This window comes from Rhamphochromis longiceps, linkage group LG7 (assembly GCF_057381845.1).
Source record: "Rhamphochromis longiceps isolate RC_006_pf linkage group LG7, R_longiceps_female_GT1.1, whole genome shotgun sequence".
Taxonomy (NCBI): Eukaryota; Metazoa; Chordata; class Actinopteri; order Cichliformes; family Cichlidae; genus Rhamphochromis; species Rhamphochromis longiceps.
This window is the reverse complement of record NC_140563.1, coordinates 64,672,411-64,693,234: the sequence shown is the minus strand read 5'-3', so window position 1 is coordinate 64,693,234 and position 20,824 is coordinate 64,672,411. Positions and strand designations below refer to the sequence as shown.

Genomic DNA, 20,824 nt, shown 5'->3' with positions numbered 1-20,824 from the left:
TGATCTGAAGCATTTGTTTATGATTGTGGTTTGTTAAACTACAGTTGAGCCCCGTGTACAAAAACGGCTTGCGAGGACTCGCGAAGATGGAAAAATTTGGAGAATCTCATATCGTTTCAGCCTTTATGCCATTTTAACCAGTTAACAGCTGGTGGATGAAGCTCCAGTTTATGCAAACGTGATCTTGTCAGTTTGGTTTTTTTTGCCTTATGCAAAAATTCCTCTCATTAGAACATTTGCATGGTTTCTTTATGCTGATGAGTGTACCGTAATGGAGTAATTCGTGTGAGATCGGAACCACAGTCTGTCTTCCTGTAATGCTGACGAGTACAAGCTTTTAGCAATAATTTAAGTACATTTTTACTTGAATGGGTATTTACACTATGAACCCCAAGAATGAGGTTCACAGACCTCATGTGCAGAGAAGTGAAATATAGCAAGTATTTATTCAGGCTGAGCTTGGTATTTAAAGCCTGTTGCACAGTGATAAAAGTGGTAGTGTTGAGTGTTTAGATGCAATAGAGGTTATAAATGTAGCTGTGAGAATTAAAACGCCTTTGAATTTAAGCGTAGGTGGTCTATTGTCATCACTTCAGCATAGGGTCTTTAAAGAGGTCAAATGTTTTCTGAAGAGCTCTCCAGAAAAATGCAGAAATATTTTCAGATGAAGAAGAAATTCCACATTTCTGTAACACGTCTTAAACCTACTGGTTTGAGAGCTTCATCTCCAGTCTTTTTTTTCCTGGGTGAATCTTTGAATGCAGGAATGCTTTTATGCTGAAATATTATTTAAACTTTCCTTTTTAACCAAGGTTATGGGGAACAAAGAGCTCAGTGACTACACGGAGGTAGCAGACGCTGATACATTTTATTAGGGTGTCAGAATGGGGCGAAACAGTTTGAATACGCTGCTTAGAGATTGTAATGATATTTGATTACTGACAGCTCTGAAGCACCTTTATTTTATTTTATTTTTGATCTCCTGTCCTAAGCAATGGGTCGGTCTTCTGATTATTTATTTTTGTAAAGAAGATATTTCAGTTTGACCATTGGAAGTTAATCCTCTGCTAACAGTTCACCTGTGGAGTCCTTCAGGTCTCTGTTCATGCCGCAAATCTCAGAAAGTTCAGTTTTCTATGTGTGTGACTAAAGGCAGACACGTGAACACCCCATAGCTCACGGTCGGTTCACTAGTGGACGTACACTCAACAAAAATATAAACGCAACACCTTTGTTACTGCTCCCATTCCCCATGGGATGGACGTAGAGACCTAAAATTCATTCCAGATACACAATATAACCATCTCTCCCAAACAGCGGTCACAAATCAGTCCAAATGTGTGGAATGTGCAGTTTTGTCTCACAGCAAAATGCCACAGATGCCACAAGGAATGAGGGAGCGTGCAATTGGCATGCTGACAGCAGGAATGTCAACCAGATCTGTCGCCCGTGCATTGAATGTTCATTTCTCAACCATAAGCCGTCTCCACAGGCGTTTCAGAGAATATGGCAGCACATCCAACCGGCCTCACAACCGCAGACCTCGTGTAACCAGCCCAGGACCTCCACATCCAGCAGGTTCACCTCCAAGATCGTCTGAGACCAGCCACCCAGACAGCTGCTGGAACAATTGGTTTGCACAACCAAACAATTTCTGCACAAACTGCCAGAAACCATCTCAGGGACGCTCAACTGCATGCCCGTCGTCCTCATCGGGGTCTTGACCTGACTCCAGCTCGTCGCCGTAACAGACTTGTGTGGGCAAATGCTCACATTCGATGGCGTCTGGCACGTTGGAGAGGTGTGCGCTTCACGGATGAATCATGGTTCACATTGTTCAGGGCAGATGGCAGCTGAGAATGTCCCAGTTCTTGCATGGCCAGCATACTCACCGGACATGTCACCCATTGAGCATGTTCGGGATGTGCTTGACCGGCGTATACGACAGCGTGTACCAGTTCCCACGAATATCCAACAACCTCGCACAGCCATTGAAGTGGAGTGGACCAACATTCCACAGGCCACAATTGACAATCTGATAGACTCCATGCGACGATGTGTTGCACTGCATGAGGCAAATGGTGGTCACACCAGATACTGACCGGTTCTGGGTCCCCAGACCCCCAATAGCGCAAAAAACTGCACATTCCAGGGTGGCCTTTTGTTGTGGGCAGTCTGAGGTACACCTGTGCACTACTCATGATGTCAGATCAGCATCCTGATGTGGCACACCTGTGAGGTGGGATGGATTATCTCAATATAGCAGATGTGCCCACTACCACACATTTGGACTGATTTGTGACCACTGTTTGGGAGGGATGGTTATATTGTGTATCTGGAATGAATTTTAGGTCTCTACGTCCATCCCATGGGGAATGGGAGCAGTAACAAAGGTGTTGCGTTTATTATTATTGTTATTATTATATTTTTGTTGAGTGTATGAGTGCTTAGGCGACCCACTAAGGCGCCGTGTCATACATCAGCTGTTGTCTTCACCTCCTGTTGGTGTTTGTAAATTTCACCTGATACTCATTTTGCATCGCTAATGGTTATTTCGACTGTGCTAAACTTCACTGAGATTCCACAATCTCTGGTCACCACGTTGCTGCTTGTCTCTTCCTTTTTCTAAGCCCCTTTACGGTCCTTTCTTGTAAGAACTATAAAAGAACACAAATAAGAGAATCCAGGTTTCATCTTAAATAAGAAAGTTAATTTTGTCTTTTGTCTTTAATTTTGTGTTTCCTTTTTCTTTGCAATGGCACAAATAACGCTTTTTAAACTTATAAAATCTACTAAATGAATCCATATAAGAGACTCAGCCAAATGTGCTTCATTACTTAAATCCTGCACAGAACAGAATTCTTGTTAAGAAAATCCTCTCGTCTTGTCCTGAATTGGGTAAGATGAGCAAGATGGATGGAAAATGCTAACAGCTCCTCAAAGGTCAGTTGATTTATACATGTTTTTATTAGTTCTTTAGTTTTAAAGATAAAGTAATTTTAGCTGAAAATGTAGCATTAAAATTTAAAATGCACGTCCACTGGTTACTCTTCTAAGAAGTATTTTTCGGACTGTATATTTCCGCTGTGTTCATTTTGACAGTACATTTTGATTTGCGTTTTTGTAGTCTTTTGACTAAAATGCTCTTTAGTTTCAGTCAAATTTAAGTTGTCTAAACTTATGAAGTTTAAAAATTTGAAGTCTTTCAATTGATTAAAATACAAAATGTTTTTAATGGTGAGAGTTGCTCCACACAGTTTATAAAATGTCTTACTTCCCTTGACTTTAAATGCAGAATGTGTCCACATGTTTACTCTCTTCTCTTCCTTCAAATCGTTGACATTTTGTAGCGTAATCAGTTCTGATTGGATCTCGTCTCTCCAGAATATTTCCATCTCGTTTTTATTTATCGACAAAAAGTCATCATAGTTTTTTAACTTGGCTATTATGTTGTTTTTGTGAGGAAACAAAGAGTCACTGATGAAAATTATGACGAAAAGTAAGAAAAGTCAACAAAGTTCATGCTGGTTTTGTGCTGTGCTGTGGGTTCATTGTCTCTAAACAGCTGTGAGATGCAGCTGGAATTGACCTTAATCAGTAGTAGAAATCAAAACTAGTCATTTTATCTTCTATTTATTATAAAATATTGCTCAGTGATGCTTTAGACCTTGATTTTAATAGGCTGCCAATGTCAGTGACTGACTCTGATGGGCTTTAAAAAGCACTTTACAAACAAAAATGAGTCTAGTGTAATATTGTGCTATCACCTTCTGTTAGCTACCATATAGAAGCAACATATTTAAGCGTAAAGGTTGAAGGTTGACAACAAATTAACAAGAACTGACTTATTTAAAGAATGTTGCCATTGACGTATCAGTGAAATGACTGTAACGTGAAACTAGACGATCACAGCGTCTGTATTCTGACTTCAGCACGAAAAGTCTCACCGAAACTTGTAAGAAATCCAGCTGCTGCTGCTCATTGGTGCGGGCTGCTGGATGAATGAATCTTTGTTTGAATGGGGAAAACTGCTGGAGAGGGATGGGTGGGAAGAGGCGGGGAAGAAAGCCACGATGGGAAGTTGGAGAGGAAACGGAAACGAGGGTGAACAGAATGAGCATGAAGAGAGAACCTGGGGACAAACTCTAGTAAAACCAGCAGATCCCTTTCATTACACATGTCTGTAATTCTCTGCCAGCGGATGTTTTCTTGTGGATTCGCAGCGTTTTCCTCCAGGTGTTAAAAAGCCTCAAGCTGAACGCTGGTGTGCAGACGGGGTTAAAATGTGTCCAAAATGTTGCCTGCTGTTTTACATGCTTCAGTTGCATGTGTGCTTATTGTCAAATATAATTGTGTTAAGTATAGACACACACACACACACATATCTACTTCACACTGCAGGCTTGTTCGGGCTGTGGCAAGGGGACAGTGCATGGGAAGTGTGAACAGTAGAAGACCAGGCAAAATGACATGTGTTCGCCCAAGGGGCTGGCACAGTAATTGTGTGTGTGTGCGTGTGTGTGCGTGTGTGTGTGTGTGTGTGTGTGTGCATATGGTGGTGGTGTTTGAGTGTGGTGTGTACTGCGCCAACCCTGCTGTTTACCATGGGGGATTTAGAAGAATTGTAGGCAGCTGGCAAGCCCCTTCAGTTTGTCTTTTTTCCCCTCCCTGAGTCTGTCGCTGTGTGTAGTAGTAGCCTGCCCCTCACACGCTTGCACTCCTTACGTGCATGGATTTGATGTACCACAACGGTTTTAACAAAATAGGCAATTTCCTTCATGAAAGGAAGCAATACTTTACCTCTTGCAGCTGGAATACAGGCTTGCTACATGTTGATCGGTACTTAAAGCTACATTAAAAAATATTTTCCTGGTTTAAAAAAAAAAAAATCTGACTTAATATCAGTGTGAATCACAAAGCAGGCTGCAGAGAGAGAAGAATGGCACCCCTCCATTATGTTTGTCCCATTTTCTGAAATGAAATTCTGGGATGTGGTGATCACACCTGCACAATGCAAGCTGAAAAGCAAAATTTAGCAGTGAAATCCGTATTTGTCTCCTGAACATGACCGAGAAGCTCATTGGATGCAAGTCGCTGGGTGATCAGTTGATCCTTTCCTCTGGGCTTGGGGGTGTAATTGTATCAAAACTTTGACTCTAGTTTCTTTTGTCCTTTTCTTGCTCTTTTTTGTGTTAGTTTTTTGATAAAACATAGGCACAGCCACAGTAAGACTGCTCGCTGGAAAAGCGAGGCACCCTTATGAAGCCTCGAGCTGATTTTGTTTTTGCTGTCGCCGTCTTGGTGCTTTGGAATCGGACATGACAAGCGAGAGGCGCATCTGTCTGTGGAACAGAACTCAATGTTTTATTCAAGAGTTTGATCGCAGTGAACACTCTCCTGATCGCTTTCACAGAATAAGGGATCAGAGGGACGTTTTTCCAGAGACTTCTATACAATCGGGAGTCTTTTTGGAACCAGAGGAATCGGCCCCTGCTGGTCAGTGTTGGCTTCAGTTTCCAGACCCTAAAGCTGCATCCGTCGTTTACAGTCAGTGGTTATAAGCAGACCCCTACTGTACCAAACAGTAAAATTATTCGCAGTTTCAATATTAAAAGGTTTTTCAATAGCGTGCCACTTTGTCTTGTCTTATACGTGAGCTTGTGTTGCTGCAGTAAAATTTAATTTGCATATATGGGAAGAATCAAGTTTGAATATTAATGACTAATACGATACTTTTCTTTGTTATTCCTCTTTTCTTGTAGAGCTCTGAGGTTGGATTTTGGAGCGGCTCACTCACTTTTCTACAGTTCACTAGTCCTTAAATTTTTATTACTGGTAGTTACCATTTGGAGCTACCGTCAGTTTCTAGTTGGCCACAGCTGGCCGTTGTTACTGGGAGTTAATTATTACCATTATAGTTCATTTTAGCTTCAGTTTATCACTAGACTTTTAATTACTTTATCAACTTGGCATCAAGGCATTTGCACTGAGTACACATCAGCTAGTTACCGTTAGCTGCCAGTATGGAGCGCAGTAGCTGGAGTGGCAGTGAGAGTCCAGGGGAGGACATGGACAGACTGAGTGATTCTGGAGGGGACAAGACCATGGATGGGGATCCCGAGGGAGTTTGGAGCCCGGACATCGAGCAGAGCTTCCAGGAGGCCCTGGCCATCTATCCGCCCTGTGGAAGGAGGAAGATTATACTGTCGGATGAAGGGAAGATGTACGGTGAGTGATGGGAAATCAGGGCTGGGTATAAATCAGTACAAGTTACTGACACTTGAAAAACTGAAAAAGGTCTTTTTCTCATATCAGTGTAGATAAACAATGAAAAACAGTTTTACTCCTCGCTTAATAAATGTTCCTATTGCTTTGGACTGCGAATTACAGGAGCTGTTGTGAAAGTGCGATGCACCCCGTGTGCTTTGTTTTGGTTTCTTCACGAAGGCGCAAACAAGCAGAGGTCACTTCTTTGTGTTGTTCTACAACCGTGGGCCATATTTAATAAGTGTGAATAAATTTGATAGTTCGTCACTAATTCACACGGTATATGTGGTAGAATGTGATATAAACGCACCGAGCGACTGGCCGAGCTGTTGAAATGTTCGCTGTTGTGTCAGACGGTGCGAATAACGACATAGACGGCTGTGGCGGAGGCTTGTCGCGCAGGGCAAAGTGTCAGAGATGCAGGGGGAGGAAAGAGCCGTAAAAGAGAGGAAATAGAAGCAGGCTATAGGTGCGCAGTGTGTGTGAGCGTGGGACTAAGAGAGAGTACTTATATGTGTGTGTGTGTGTGTGTGTGTGTGTGAACTAATCGAGTGATGAACAGATGGTTCTCTGGCTGCCACCAGCTGCGTCCCCCCTCCCTTTCACCCTGTTGTTTTTCTTTTTTCCTCTCTTTCGTCGTATCGCTCTCTAGTGAATACTTCTTGAGTTTTGGGAATCGAGAGAAAATCAAAATCAGTATCCTAAATATGAGATAGTTATTTCCTCTATCATCTAGGTTAAAGGTCCCACACAGACTAGAACGCTAAATATGAGCCCTGAAAGAGGGCGGCCATATTTGTTTGTCCCATTAGTGAGGTCAGGTCCTGTTCATGGGTGATCTGGCTTACAGTCTGTGTACCAGTGCGTCTCTAGGGTGTTTGGTTAGGTTAAGGTCAGGACTCTTTAAAGCACCTTAAAGTTATACTTTTAAAAACTTGTGAATTGTCCCAACGTCACAGTTTCCTTCGGAATTTTTGCAATTTTAGCGAATCGTCTTCTTTTTTTAGCTTCATGTTGTTGTTTTGCTTCAGCTGTCCTTTTCTTTGAACCCCAGAGACACAATAAGAAGAGTTTCTAAGCCTGTAAAGCAAACTTATGTAACATTAATGCTATGATAATCTATGAGGAACATGATCTACTATAATTAGATGTCTTAAACCAACAGTACTAATGTTCTGTGTGCTGGTATAACTCAGTGGTTGAGCAGGTGACTTATTTGCTAAAAGGCTTCTGGGTTCGAGTCCGCCCTGGGCTATTTCCTGTGTGTTGTTCCCCTTGCTCTCTCTCTGCTGTTCTACTGTGCTGTCCAAAATAAAGGTGAAAATAAAATTAATACATTTTCTGATGTGTAGATCCGGCCACGTGTGTTGTTATGGAGGGCTATGGAACAAAAATAATCTCGCTGCATTATTTGGCTGAGTTGTGATGCAAAAAAAGCCAGCCAGCTTTCAACAGAAATGAGCTAAATGTTCTTTCACATCCCCTGGTCATTCATGGATGCACTGCTGCTGTTCTCTGAATAGAGCAGAAACAGAGAGAGGTGTACCCAAAAAACCCTAAACGCTACGGACATGCACAGATTGGAAGCAGCAGCGCTCTCCTGTCGCGTTGATGCTAAACCTCGCGATCGACCTCCTTTGTGTTCCCGATCAGTTGCCGATCAATCAGACTCATTCTGTTCTCTGCCTTGGTGGCATGTTCAGTTGTTTACCTTGCTGACTCTGTGTGCAGGTTGTTGACACGTTTATCATGGTGACCTAATCGAGTTAGATGGTGTCTGTTTTCAGAGGCAGAGCAGGAAAGGCGAAATGGCAAGAAGGGATGAGCAGCATTTGGCCACAGAGACCAGGGGTTTTAATCATTGCCTACAACATCTGTGCAAAGCGGAATTATAAAACAGTATCTCGTTTATTGTAATTTTTAGCTAATGGAGCTTGCAGGATTGAATAGGCTCTTATTTTATTTCATGCCTGGTGTGTAATCGGGCTCTTGAGGCTTTGTTGAGTTTGTTTTGTTTTTTAATGATTTTTCTGCTTTTTTTCCTGCTTGCACAGAAGCAAAATACAAGCTTAGTTATTAAAGGCAAACTTAAACATCTTTAAGGGTAGATTCGCTTTCTTTGACATTACATTAAGGCACACTGAGTGGCTGGTAAGTTGTCTTACAGTACAGAGGAGAAACGAGTAATACTTGATAGGCAGGGGACTACTGCGGTTCTAGAAACACCCCCCACAGGGTGGAGGAAAATGGAGTGAAACGTAAAAGAAGAAGAAACGGGTACAAAAAGTGCCGGGATAAACTTAGTGGATGAGAAGCTTAGAAACATCATAATGTGGGTGCATATAACAGGGAATGAAAAGGCGAATAATGGCTCTATTATCCTTGGGAAAGATGCATCAAAAGTACAATATAATGACCAGTGTCTTTGTCTCCTACATATCCTATAGATCTACTGACTAATACACAGAACGGCATCTGTCTCTTCAGCGGCGAGCATGCTCAAACCAGCTATGTCACAGGGGGCTTTACTTATCGAGAATAACAGTGGAAGAAGTATAGACTGTGACACATGTTGGCAAAAGTTTTCCAGTCACATGGTGTCATACACACCTACATTTTCTTCATTGTAAAAATGTAATCGTCTTAAACTGGAGGTTGCATCCTTCATTGGGGCTGAATGGTTTTGGTTCTTTCCAGTCGACATACCAACAACGTTGCAAAATCAACTTCAGCGAAACCAGTTACTCGACTTATATGACTCATTTTGAAGATACTCTTCATCTTCCCCTAAGACAAAGGGCTAGCTACCCTTCTGCCTTTGTCTGTTCATTTCGAAATCCTTTAGATGGCGAGGAATTGAATCCTCACGTGCCCGATGCGTGACTGTATTTTTTAAATGTTTCTTCCTGTGTGTGCGTTACTGTACCCCGCCGATGTATCTATATTGTTTTTTACCTTCTTAGGGGCTGTAACCTACCCAAGTTTGTTTTCCAGTAATAATAAAATACAAATCATAAGACTCACTAAATTTCAGGCTCACTGCCGCCTACTTTATGTGACGTTATTAAGAGAAAAGTTCCTCAAATCGCCGCTTTTTTCAGCTACATTTGTCTTTATTTCTAATAAATCACATAAAAGTAAAGAAATTTCTTTTTAAAGGATAATTCAGTAGAAAACAAATTTACTCTTAAGCCAGTGTCTGGTCAGATTAGTGTGGTTTTCACTATGTGATCAGCAGTGCTGACAAGCTTTAAGCACAACACCCAGATCTTATCACCTTATGGTGAACATGTGCGTGAGCACGCGTCTGCATTAGCATTTATTTAAGCCCTGTTTGGCAAATGGAAATCTGGTAGCCTTCGCTCTCCTTTTAGCTGTCTCCACAAACACTTTTAAAAGGAAATATCTGTTTTTTTAAGCTGCTAAATGCTCTCCAGCTAGTCCGTGACTTCAGCCGTCAAAGCTGACGTGTGCTGCTGCGAGTAACAGGATTTATGAGACCGAAGGAAAAGAAAGAGACGCAAAAACAAAGCAAAGAGGAACCGCCGAGTCCTGCGATCATTCCCCCACAAATAACGAGTCATCTTAGACCACTGTAATACGGAAAAAACATTTTTAGTCCACGTTTAATTTCAGTGTGCACTGTAACTAAATTGGAATAAACTGGTATTAATACTGAAATTTTGGAGTGGTTTCAGAATGAAAGGAGAAAATGAATATTAAAGGCTTTATTTGTTGTCAGAGTTGAGGGTTTAAGTCTTTTACTGGTTCTATCCTCACAGCTTCTTCTTGTTGCATGTTTTAATCATCACATTATTCCGTTCCCTGACACCGGCAACAAATATCATACTATTATCAGCACTTTGAAAAACAATATTTACACGGTGCTGGGAACACTCAGTCAACACTTCTTGGTTCCTTTGAAACAAGTCGGATACCGTGATGCGCTACATATTACGGTCGTCCAACATTAGAGTAAGTCGATGTTACCAAATCTCTGCAGGTGGCATCACCTGGCAGTAAAAGATTAACAGGATTTGGTTACTCTTTAAAAGAACTGGCAGCTTGTTTGTAATAAATGAAAGATTAACTTCAGTCTGCACCAACCAGGATTTCAGGGATTGTGCCTTGGAGGACAAAGGGAAGAGCCTCAAATGAGTGCAAATGCAAATCCTAAAGGTTTAGCACTTTAAAAACTGCTTTTTGGATGTAACGAACAGAAACTCCCACAAAGCTGCTGCGAATCCAGGCTCTAGGCCAGTGTTTGGCCCCTGTGGTCTCTGAGGTCTGTCCAGGGTACACAACAATACACACCACTCAACTCCAGCCTTGTTAGCGAGCGCGGTCAGCGAGGCCTTGACCTTATTCTGAAAGGGGTTTTGAGCTATTCTATGAAGCAGCTGAAGCTCTTAATCACCCCACTAAGAGAGCGACGGCGTAACAGTAATGTACTGCGCCTAGCGGACAGGAAAGAAAAGGCGCATTTCTAACCACACAAACTGCAGGAAGCGTCTGATTTAGCTTCTCCTTCTCACTCGTTCTGCCTCGTACCACCTCGTATTCACTTTTGTATTGTAACCCTGTGTCGTCGTAGCATTACGTCACCAACCCGGCTCTTGTTTCCTGTGTTTTCTGGAACTTTTTTCGTGTTCTCAAATCAGCTCTAAATGGTTCAGAATCACATAACAAACATGTAATTTCATTACTTTTCTTTCTTCCCAGTTTGTCGTCTCCATTAATATCGGCTTGCACGCGGTGGCCTCAGCCTAGAGATAGGGAGCTGGGGGGAGCACGGGGGTTGCTTCTGTTCGTCACGGTTAATGACCATCTGACTTTGGCCTTGAAGTCTTTCACTGGGCGAGTAGAGAGAGATGGAGACAGAGAGTGGAAGAGGGAGGGAGGGAGCAGACGGGAAGCCCATTCACTACAAGAGGGACAGAGGAGGGGGGAAAAGGAACAGCCAGAACACAGGATGGATGGATGGCCGAATGAAGGGAGGGAAGAAAGTGTGTTTGTGTGTGCGTGCGTGTGTGTGTGCTGGAGAGTTTTTGAAAGAGAGGGAGGGTGAGAGTGAGGGATGTGTGCCGCAGGGTTAGTGAAGGATGATAATTCACCGTTAAGCCTCCTAGAAAGACCAGCTGGCCCCTCTGGAGTCAGATGTCAGCCTCCACAGCCAGGACTACTCAGTGTGTGTGTGTTTCTGTGCACGCGTTCACAGCACGCACTCATGTTTGCGTATACATCTATGTGTACTGTGTGTGTGTGTGCGTCTGCGTGCTGTCGTCAGTCACAGCTTTTGACTGCTCGAAGGAAAACACCTGCATGGTGAGCTGTAGATTTTATCAGTCTAAGCTCCATATCTCAGTGAGAGTGGGACTGCTCAGAAGGTACACACACACACAGACACACACACGCATGCACACACACCATCTGCTAGTTAGTTAGGGCTATTGTTGCAAGCCATTTGGGTAGTGTGTTGAGGTTTGGCTTTGTGCTGATCTTGACCATCAGTTGGCCAGCTGGCCCGACTTTGGTTTTCCACTTGGTTGCAACAGCGAACAGATCGGGAGCGAAACCAAACCAAACCAAACTGAACCGCATTTGCTTGTTAGCAAATAAAATTACAGTCAAATTACATAATTTCCTGAAATCTGTAAAATGGTCTGTCGTCCTTAATTCCTAAGGACTGTAAAGCTGTAATATAGCCAGGCGGAGCAGGCCTAAGTTAATATGTGCAAACGACCCCTCCCCTCCCCTTCGCAGTTTCTCTGGATGTAAAAGTTGTGTTTTTCTGCTTTGTTTCTCACTGCCTCCCTCTCCCTGGCTAATCTATACTAGCCAGGTCATGCTGAGTCTGCTGTGCTCCCCATTGAATGGGTTGAATTATTCAGCATCGTAAGCGTGCGTGCGTGTGTGTGTGTCTTTATGTGTGCGTGTATGTGTGCACGCGTAAACACGGGTACAGCTGGCCTGCTGGCTCCTTTAATCAGGGGACGGCCGGTCCGCATGAATGCCTGTATTGTTGGGTCATGTGTATTCAGGGCCGTGGCGTGTGTGATTTTATGTGCATGTGTGTATGTGTGGACGGCTCAACAGGGGTATCGGTGATTACAGCGTTTCTATGTGAAACTGCACGTCAACCAGGCCGCTGGGTCAACAGCTCTAAATCAGCCACTAAGTTGTTTGTCAGGGTCATATGATTTCTGCGTGCGATTGTCCGCGTAAACGAAAGACCGGTCAAATGGGGTTTAACATGCATGTGGGCATGCATAATGTTTCATTACTATGTTCTGTGTCTTGTGCCTCCAGGTCGAAACGAGCTGATAGCCAGATACATCAAACTCCGAACGGGGAAGACGCGAACAAGGAAACAGGTAATAATGGGAGTGCGCTTTAAATCTAGTCATGCCGCCTACAGTATGGATCGCCACGTATCCCATTATACAAAGAGTAGCTTGGGAAAAAAAAAAGATCTCCAACTGTCGGAAAAAAGCACAGAGATTTAAAGAATATTGTTTCCCCGATTAGCTGTTGATTCAGCAGTGCAAAAAAAGCCCATTCAGGTGCAGCTACAGTCAGCTATACTCAGTGTTGGGGAGGAATAGTTTTCTATACGAGATCGCTGCAAAAAGTGCAGCCTTACCTAATGTCCACCTACTGTTACTCATTTATATTAAGATTTAAACATCTAGTTGGTGTTGGTATGGCGAATAACCTTCAGTAATAGTAATAAATCACATTCATGTAGTTGTAAGAAGCATGATAATATATTAAGTAATCCAAAGTATTCAGAATACGTTAATCTCATTGGGTAACGTAACGGAATACGTTATAAAATACATTTTGGGGCATGTACTCTGTAATCTGTAGTGGAATACATTTTAAAAGTAACCTTCCCAACACTGGCCACGCTGGTTACTGATCCTGATTTTACTTGTATCATTGTTACCTCGAGGTAAAGATGCGTGTGCTTAGTAAAGCTCCGGTAAGTGTGATAGTGCAGCTGGAGCTGTAAGCCAACATGCGCAAGCTAACCTCTGATGTAACTACAGTGGGGCAAAAAAGTATTTAGTCAGCCACCGATTGTGCAAGTTCCCCCACTTAAGATGATGACAGGGGTCAGTAATTTGCACCAGAGGTACACTTCAACTGTGAGAGACAGAATGTGAAAAAAAAATCCATGAATCCACATGGTAGGATTTGTAAAGAATTTATCTGTAAATCAGGGTGGAAAATAAGTATTTGGTCACCTCAAACATGGAAAATCTCTGGCTCTCACAGACCTGTAACGTCTTCTGTAAGACGCTTTTCTGTCCCCCACTCGTTACCTGTATGAATGGCACCTGTTTGAACTCATCATCTGTATAAAAGACACCTGTCCACAGCCTCAAACAGTCAGACTCCAAACTCCGCCATGGCCAAGACCAAAGAGCTTTCGAAGGACACCAGGAAAAGTATTGTAGACCTGCACCAGACTGGGAAGAGTGAATCTACAATAGGCAAGCAGCTTGGTGTGAAAAAATCAACTGTGGGAGCAATCATCAGAAAATGGAAGACATACAAGACCACTGATAATCTCCCTCGATCTGGGGCTCCACGCAAGATCTCATCCCGTGGGGTCAAAATGATCATGAGAACGGTGAGCAAAGATCCCAGAACCACACGGGGGGACCTGGTGAATGACCTGCAGAGAGCTGGGACCAAAGTAACAAAGGTCACCATCAGTAACACACTACAACGGCAGGGAATCAAATCCCGCAGTGCCAGACGTGTTCCGCTGCTGAAGCCAGTGCATGTCCAGGCCCGTCTGAAGTTTGCCAGAGAGCACATGGATGATACAGCAGAGGATTGGGAGAATGTCATGTGGTCAGATGAAACCAAAGTAGAACTTTTTGGTATAAACTCAACTCGTCGTGTTTGGAGGAAGAAGAATACTGAGTTGCATCCCAAGAACACCATACCTACTGTGAAGCATGGGGGTGGAAACATCATGCTATGGGGCTGTTTTTCTGCCAAGGGGACAGGACGACTGATCCGTGTTAAGGACAGAATGAATGGGGCCATGTATCGTGAGATTTTGAGCCAAAACCTCCTTCCATCAGTGAGAACTTTGAAGATGAAACGAGGCTGGGTCTTCCAACATGACAATGATCCAAAACACACCGCCCGGGCAACAAAGGAGTGGCTCCGTAAGAAGCATTTGAAAGTCCTGGAGTGGCCTAGCCAGTCTCCAGACCTCAACCCCATAGAAAATCTGTGGCGGGAGTTGAAAGTCCGTGTTGCTCTGCGACAGCCCCAAAACATCACTGCTCTCGAGAAGATCTGCATGGAGGAATGGGCCAAAATACCAGCTACTGTGTGTGCAAACCTGGTAAAGACCTATAGTAGACGTTTGACCTCTGTTATTGCCAACAAAGGTTATGTTACAAAGTATTGAGTTGTATTTTTGTTATTGACCAAATACTTATTTTCCACCCTGATTTACGAATAAATTCTTTACAAATCCTACCATGTGGATTCATGGGTTTTTTTTCACATTCTGTCTCTCACAGTTGAAGTGTACCTCTGGTGCAAATTACTGACCTCTGTCATCATTTTAGGTGGGGGAACTTGCACAATCGGTGGCTGACTAAATACTTTTTTGCCCCACTGTATAACTGTAGTTTTACTGACGACCAACCATCCTTTTATATTATATACACGTGCATTTTGGACCTCATATTGTTGACTATGGTTATGTTCCATTGATGGATTTTAATTGGAGTATATGTGTATTATGTCATATTGTGTGCCATATATAATGTGTTTATTCTGCAGTTTCATTTCATTTTAACATAACAGTCGTCCAGTCAAATAAACTGTGTTGGAAAGTGTTGTGTTTGTTGTCACAACAACCAAATGTGACATCTTCTCTGTGCTACTAGAAAGGAAACCAGGAACGTATTGTCCGACTAACTGCCTAGCAGCTGCGCTACTGTTACAAGTTGAGCAATGATATAAATACAGGAGAATGATAGATTATACCACCCGTCTGTTGAGAAACACTAACTGGGTGTCTGGATTTTTATTTATTTTTTAATTATTGCATGTCAGTGAAGTGTAATCTTAGTATCTGAGCTCTTGGCCCGTGTTCCCAGGTGTCATTTTGCTTGCTCAAAAGATGTGCATAGATGGGTCTATTCACTGTTGTCAGGGGAGGTAGGTGTGTGTCTGTGTGTGCGTGTGTGTGTGTGCACCCTTCCAGTGTAGCAACAGTCCTTTCATAACCATGGCAACTCACTGTTTGGTTCTTCCTCCTCTCCTTCCTACCCTTCAACCCCTCCTTCACTTCGTCCTCTCCTCTCGTCTCCTCTCCCCCAGGTATCCAGTCACATCCAAGTATTGGCCCGAAGAAAATCCAGGGAATTTCAGTCCAAGCTAAAGGTAAGAGACCGCACAGAAACGTTTCCAGAAAAATCCTCTGCTGCTCAGGAAGTGTTGCTGTTTTTTCTTTTCCAGTTTGTTTGCTATAAACACAGATGATTAGTGAGGATTTGCTGTGATGACTACAGTGGATGAACAGAGTGAAAACAGCATCATCCACACAACTGCAAACAGATTTTTCTACGTTAACATTAAGAAATGGAATGAAAGAAAAATCACTTTTTAAAATTTGGAGTCTCTGAAGCTGTCCTGAAGAAGCAGTGGGAATCTGTAGCTGGCTGCTTTGCTCTTTGCTTGTTAATGTGACGCTATAGCTGGGAGGACGCCTGTCACGTTGACACCAGTTTCCTAGGTGTATAATTAGGTCTGTTTAGGTTTTTCACTCTCTCGTGTTTCCTCCTCTTCCTGTCATTCTCTTGTATCCATACATTATTTTGTCCTTGTCCTCTTACTCTCTCTCTCTTTGAGTCTGCTAATCTCGTGTCCTTAGTATCTTGTCCTTCTTCACCCCTCTTTCCTTTTCTTCCTCACAGTTGGTTGTAATTAACTTTATGTAAAGCAACAAGGGAGCGCTTGTTTTCCGAGAAGAGCAGTCGGAATGAGAACAATTGTTTGCTTTCATAAAAGAAACAACAGATGGTTAATTGAAGTTTATAATAAAGGTTATTCAAATTCATATAGATCCTTTTGTTGATGATACACTATATGTTTAGGAAAAATTGTGCATGTCTCTAGTGTTGCTTTCTGATTTATTTATTTATTTTTTACCCCCCTTAACAATTTTCTAATTGGTTACACATCTAATGACAAAAAGCTTCTAGTGGGGTATAAGTGACGATTGAGAGCAAGTACTTCTTTATGTGTCTATACATTCATTTCAGTTCTTGAATATTATACCTTTTAACCCACAAATAAGTTGGTAATTGTCAACAAAGGAGGTGGAAAGACCTCTTTAACCGTAGACAATCTTACATGAGATCACGCCACTGATGATGCTCGCGAGTTCTTGGGCCGTACACGTTTTATAACAGACAAACGTGTATGTGTGAGTGCTAATTTCGTCACCACGTGGCTTTCTTGAAGAGCTGCACGCATCTCTTACGTGACTGTAACGTGTGACGTGATTAACTGTGTATATGGATGGCTCTTATGGCCAAAAGGTTGTATGACAGTCTTTGGAGTAAAATGAAGGCTTGATCAGATGATTAGGTCACAGAGCCCGTCACTAATCCATTAAAATGAATTGACCTGTAGCCCCTGAAGGTTTTAATATTGATTATAGCAGTGCCCGTAGTTCTCTCAGGATCACTTTAGCCAAAATAGGATTGTTATTCCATCTCCACTAATTTATACATGGAAGGCCTGAGGCCTTTTAGGTCCCCCCTAACAGCACCTAGAAGCCACCTGTGAGATTGATTAGGACAGAAATGGCAGGAAATGGGTTGCAAAGTAGTTTGTAGGGCAGGCAGCAACTGTATGCAGGTATCATTACACATGCAAGATTTCCCAATTGGTTGTGAAGATGGTTATCAGCTTAGGCGTCAGCGTACGTGGGCAGGGATTGAGATTGACTGAGCTACCGGTACTGCTGGCTGAGCTTGATCTTTTGTTCTGCCAAAACCAATGCTCCGGTGAGTTTCGGTGGAGTTTGTCCTCTTTGCCACCCTCTGTGCGTAACACTTGACCATTTAGAAAACCGAAATATTGTAGAAAAGTGGGAAGAATGGGGAAAGTGTGAGCTCAGTGTAGATCACATCCCAGACCATGAGACCATTCAAGATACAAAATCATCAGATAGTGTGTCTGCTGTCCGAGTAACATTTGCTGCTTCGCAGATTTAATACATTTTCTGATCATCTATTAAAAATCAAACTACGTATGCGACTCTTTGTGTGGATTTCACAATACTTCCTCATTCAACAGGAACAGGATCATTGGTGATTTTGAAGGAATGAGTTGAGGTCAAGGTGGTTATCATACCCATATGGCTCCTGGTATTTAATATGAAAATCCAGCATGATTCCCATTTCAGTGCCTCCTATAATGTTATTACCTCCCCTAGGAGGAGAGATTTCTCTCAGTGCCAATTAACTTGAGTGAAGCAGCCAATTAGTGATTCTCCAGCTATGGCAGTGGCTCTAATTCCATTTCTTTCAGCTGTTTCATGAGTTTCATGCAGCCTTTTTGTTCACGTTATAAATAAGCCCACACCATCAAGCTTATAAATCTGCTATATGTTATCGTTTGCCCCGAGGCAGCAGCTCTGATCAGCAATGTTCACCGCGCCGTCTGAAGCACATTCAGCTCTGCTGTACACTTTGTCCTCGCCGCTCACCACTCATGTCGCCATGATTTTCCCTCGAGGCCACAAGCAACATCACCACACCCAAATGACATGCACAAAAAGACAAAGCCCTGTCCCCTGAATCGCTCTGAAACGTCACAGGGACAGTTTTTTACAAAGCAAGAGATTTAGATACGAAAGAATGTAGTCTGACCCTGATAAGGGTGTAAAAGAAGCTCCTGTAATTGTTCGCTTGGAGCTACACGGTGTTTTGTTGGCAAATGAGCTGCTCCATGTTGGGCAGTTTACTTAAATTGCTGTACGTTAATTTGTGCAATCAAAAAGTAGCAGGAAAGTGGCAGCCTGATCACATCCAGTCACACAGGGACAGTGTTTTCCCCTCAAGCTTTAATATTTAAGATTCCATTATTCAAGACAATTCAGATTCTTCTTCTCAATTTCATGAATTTTCCGGCTTTTTATGACTCACTGCTGATCTGCACAAGCTGCACGGTAATGACAATGTTCAGAGGAATGACGATGTTAATGAGTGTGTGGTGTTTGTTTACATGCAGGACCAGAATGCCAAGGAGAAAGCTCTGCAGAGCATCTCCTCCATGTCCTCTGCTCAGATCGTCTCAGCCACGGCCATACACAGCAAGCTGCTGCCTGGGATAGTCCGTGCCAGCTTCCCTGCTAATGCACAGGTAATACTTGCGCACACACGTGCATACATACATGCATACATACACAGATGTGCTGTATTTATTCTCTGTGAATAAATACAGGGAGTAGGGGATGAATAGAAATAAAGCAATCTGAAGTGGCAGTGCACAAAAAACATGCAGAGATTGCATTGCATGCATGGTTTGCATTCTCAGTCCAGTGTATTAATGTGCATGTGTGTCTTTCCAGCTGTGGCAGGGGATGATTCCTGGAGGACAGTCCAGCTCCACCGCAGAAGAGTGAGTCGCAGTCACCTTACACGTTCTCATCCAACTTTACATGTTTTCTCTTTTGTCCATGCTTGCACAACTGCAAACTATCATGCATATTATGCCCTTTTGTAGTAAAATGAAATAACAGCGACTGGTCTGCAGGTGTGGGATAGGATTTGAGAAATAACTTGAGATCAATTCACGACTTTATGGAAAGATTGCGATGATTTGAAAGTAAAATCTGTTGATAAAGTTAAGAATTCACAAGCAAACACTTGGGAGATTTTCGTTTTTAAGTCAAGGAACTTGATAAGCTGTCAGTTCTCCCAAATCAGCGTATTGTTTTCTTCTAAATAGGCCCAATTTACAGCACCGTGAAGCCGGGATGCTTCTGATAGTATGCTCAATGTGGTTACAGGTCATTCTAAAATCACGGGTAATTTCTTATGGCTTAATCCGATTGCCAAGAAGGCTAAAATTTGATTAGTTCATCCACTGGAGGCATAACACATGTCAAGCACCGGCAGCAGCACTGGTGTGAAGAGGTTGTTACACCTTTGCAAAGTAACACAATATAGTTCGTTGACCAAGAGAAAAAAAGACCTATTTTTCCCCCCCAAAATCTATGAGATGTCTTCTAAATTTGTAAGTTTTTAAATCTTAAACTGCTCTGTAATTTCCATTTTCACTGACAGTGGCCATACTAACCACTAACTGTACTAAACACAGTGAAACATGCACTTTGTTTCATTTAAGTGAACTTGTAAACCCTCACATCAGGAGTTTTTCACTCCTCTGGCTGTAGACATTATTACTGAGTACTCGCTATGTTTTTGAAATGTCAGAGAGGGTTCATCCTAGAGCTGGGCGATATATCGAGTTTTTAAAACATATCGATATATTTTTATACGAGATATAAGATGTGACAATATCCTTTATATCGATATAGTCTATGTTACGTTATAATTATAGTTGTGGAGCCGCAAGTTTGCCTCTCTTTCGTCCACTTTTGTCTCTACGCAACGTTACTCCGCCTCGCCTTCACTGAAGACAACTCCCCCTCCTTCCCCATCGCTTCACATGCAGGCAGCGACAAGACGGACACGGCAAATCTCCGTTAACGAGTTACTGCGCATCGCCCCATGCGTGGGGCTGGACGGCGTCAACGTGCTAACGAGCTAAACATGCTAACGAGCTAACAGCGCTAACCCTAAAATCCTTTCATTCTCTCAAAAGTTGATAGCGCGCCTTATGTATGAATTCTGGTTGTGCTTGATGGCCGCGAACTGATTTTATGTGGTACACGGCGCTCAGCAATCTGTCAAAAATGTTTGAGTACGACTTTGGTAAGCTACGGAGCTGCACCGCTTGATAGATTGTCGGCGCATTACGGCTACCGAGGAGCTTCGCGGAGTGATATGTACTGTGCATCAACGTAATATTACCTATTGTGTGTGTATAAGGACCATAAATGGCACCTGTAAGAGACGTGGTTATGAAGCGGATTTCAAACTCCAGGCTATCAGTCACACAGTAAAACTTGGGAACAGAGCAGCTGTGAAATCTGTCTGTCTTTGTTATTACGCTCAGCGTCTTTTAGTTTACATTTTGACTGCACAATTGTGAGCTCTTTGTTTAGCACAAAAACAACCTTGTTTTCTTTTATTTATGGAGCATTATTATTTAATGAATGCTCATAATTTAATTTTGAGTAATTTTTCATGTACATCTGTGCTGTATGTTAATAAAAGTGCCTGTGTGACATCTGGGACACAGCTTTGACTAAGAACTCTCTTTTTGTTCTTACTTTATGGCTTAAAAAAAAAAATCGAGATATATATCTTATATCGCCATCCAGCTAAAAAATATCGAGATATGAATTTTGGGTCATATCGCCCAGCCCTAGTTCATC

At 42.6% G+C, this 20,824-nt stretch overlaps 1 protein-coding gene across 2 annotated transcripts in view; it reads left to right on the top strand.

Annotated features, from left to right (window-relative positions):
- tead1a (TEA domain family member 1a) overlaps positions 1 to 20,824 on the top strand; it is a 47,795-nt gene that overhangs the window by 13,644 nt on the left and 13,327 nt on the right. Inside the window, exons 2-6 of one of the 2 annotated variants that reach the window (XM_085414819.1) lie at positions 5,763 to 6,228; positions 12,577 to 12,641; positions 15,628 to 15,690; positions 18,550 to 18,681; positions 18,890 to 18,939. In XM_085414819.1, the coding sequence (XP_085270945.1) occupies positions 6,024 to 6,228; positions 12,577 to 12,641; positions 15,628 to 15,690; positions 18,550 to 18,681; positions 18,890 to 18,939 (515 nt within the window). In that variant the 5' untranslated portion in view covers positions 5,763 to 6,023. The remainder of the gene's footprint in view (positions 1 to 5,762; positions 6,229 to 12,576; positions 12,642 to 15,627; positions 15,691 to 18,549; positions 18,682 to 18,889; positions 18,940 to 20,824) is intronic. The other variant, XM_085414820.1, reaches the window with a different exon arrangement.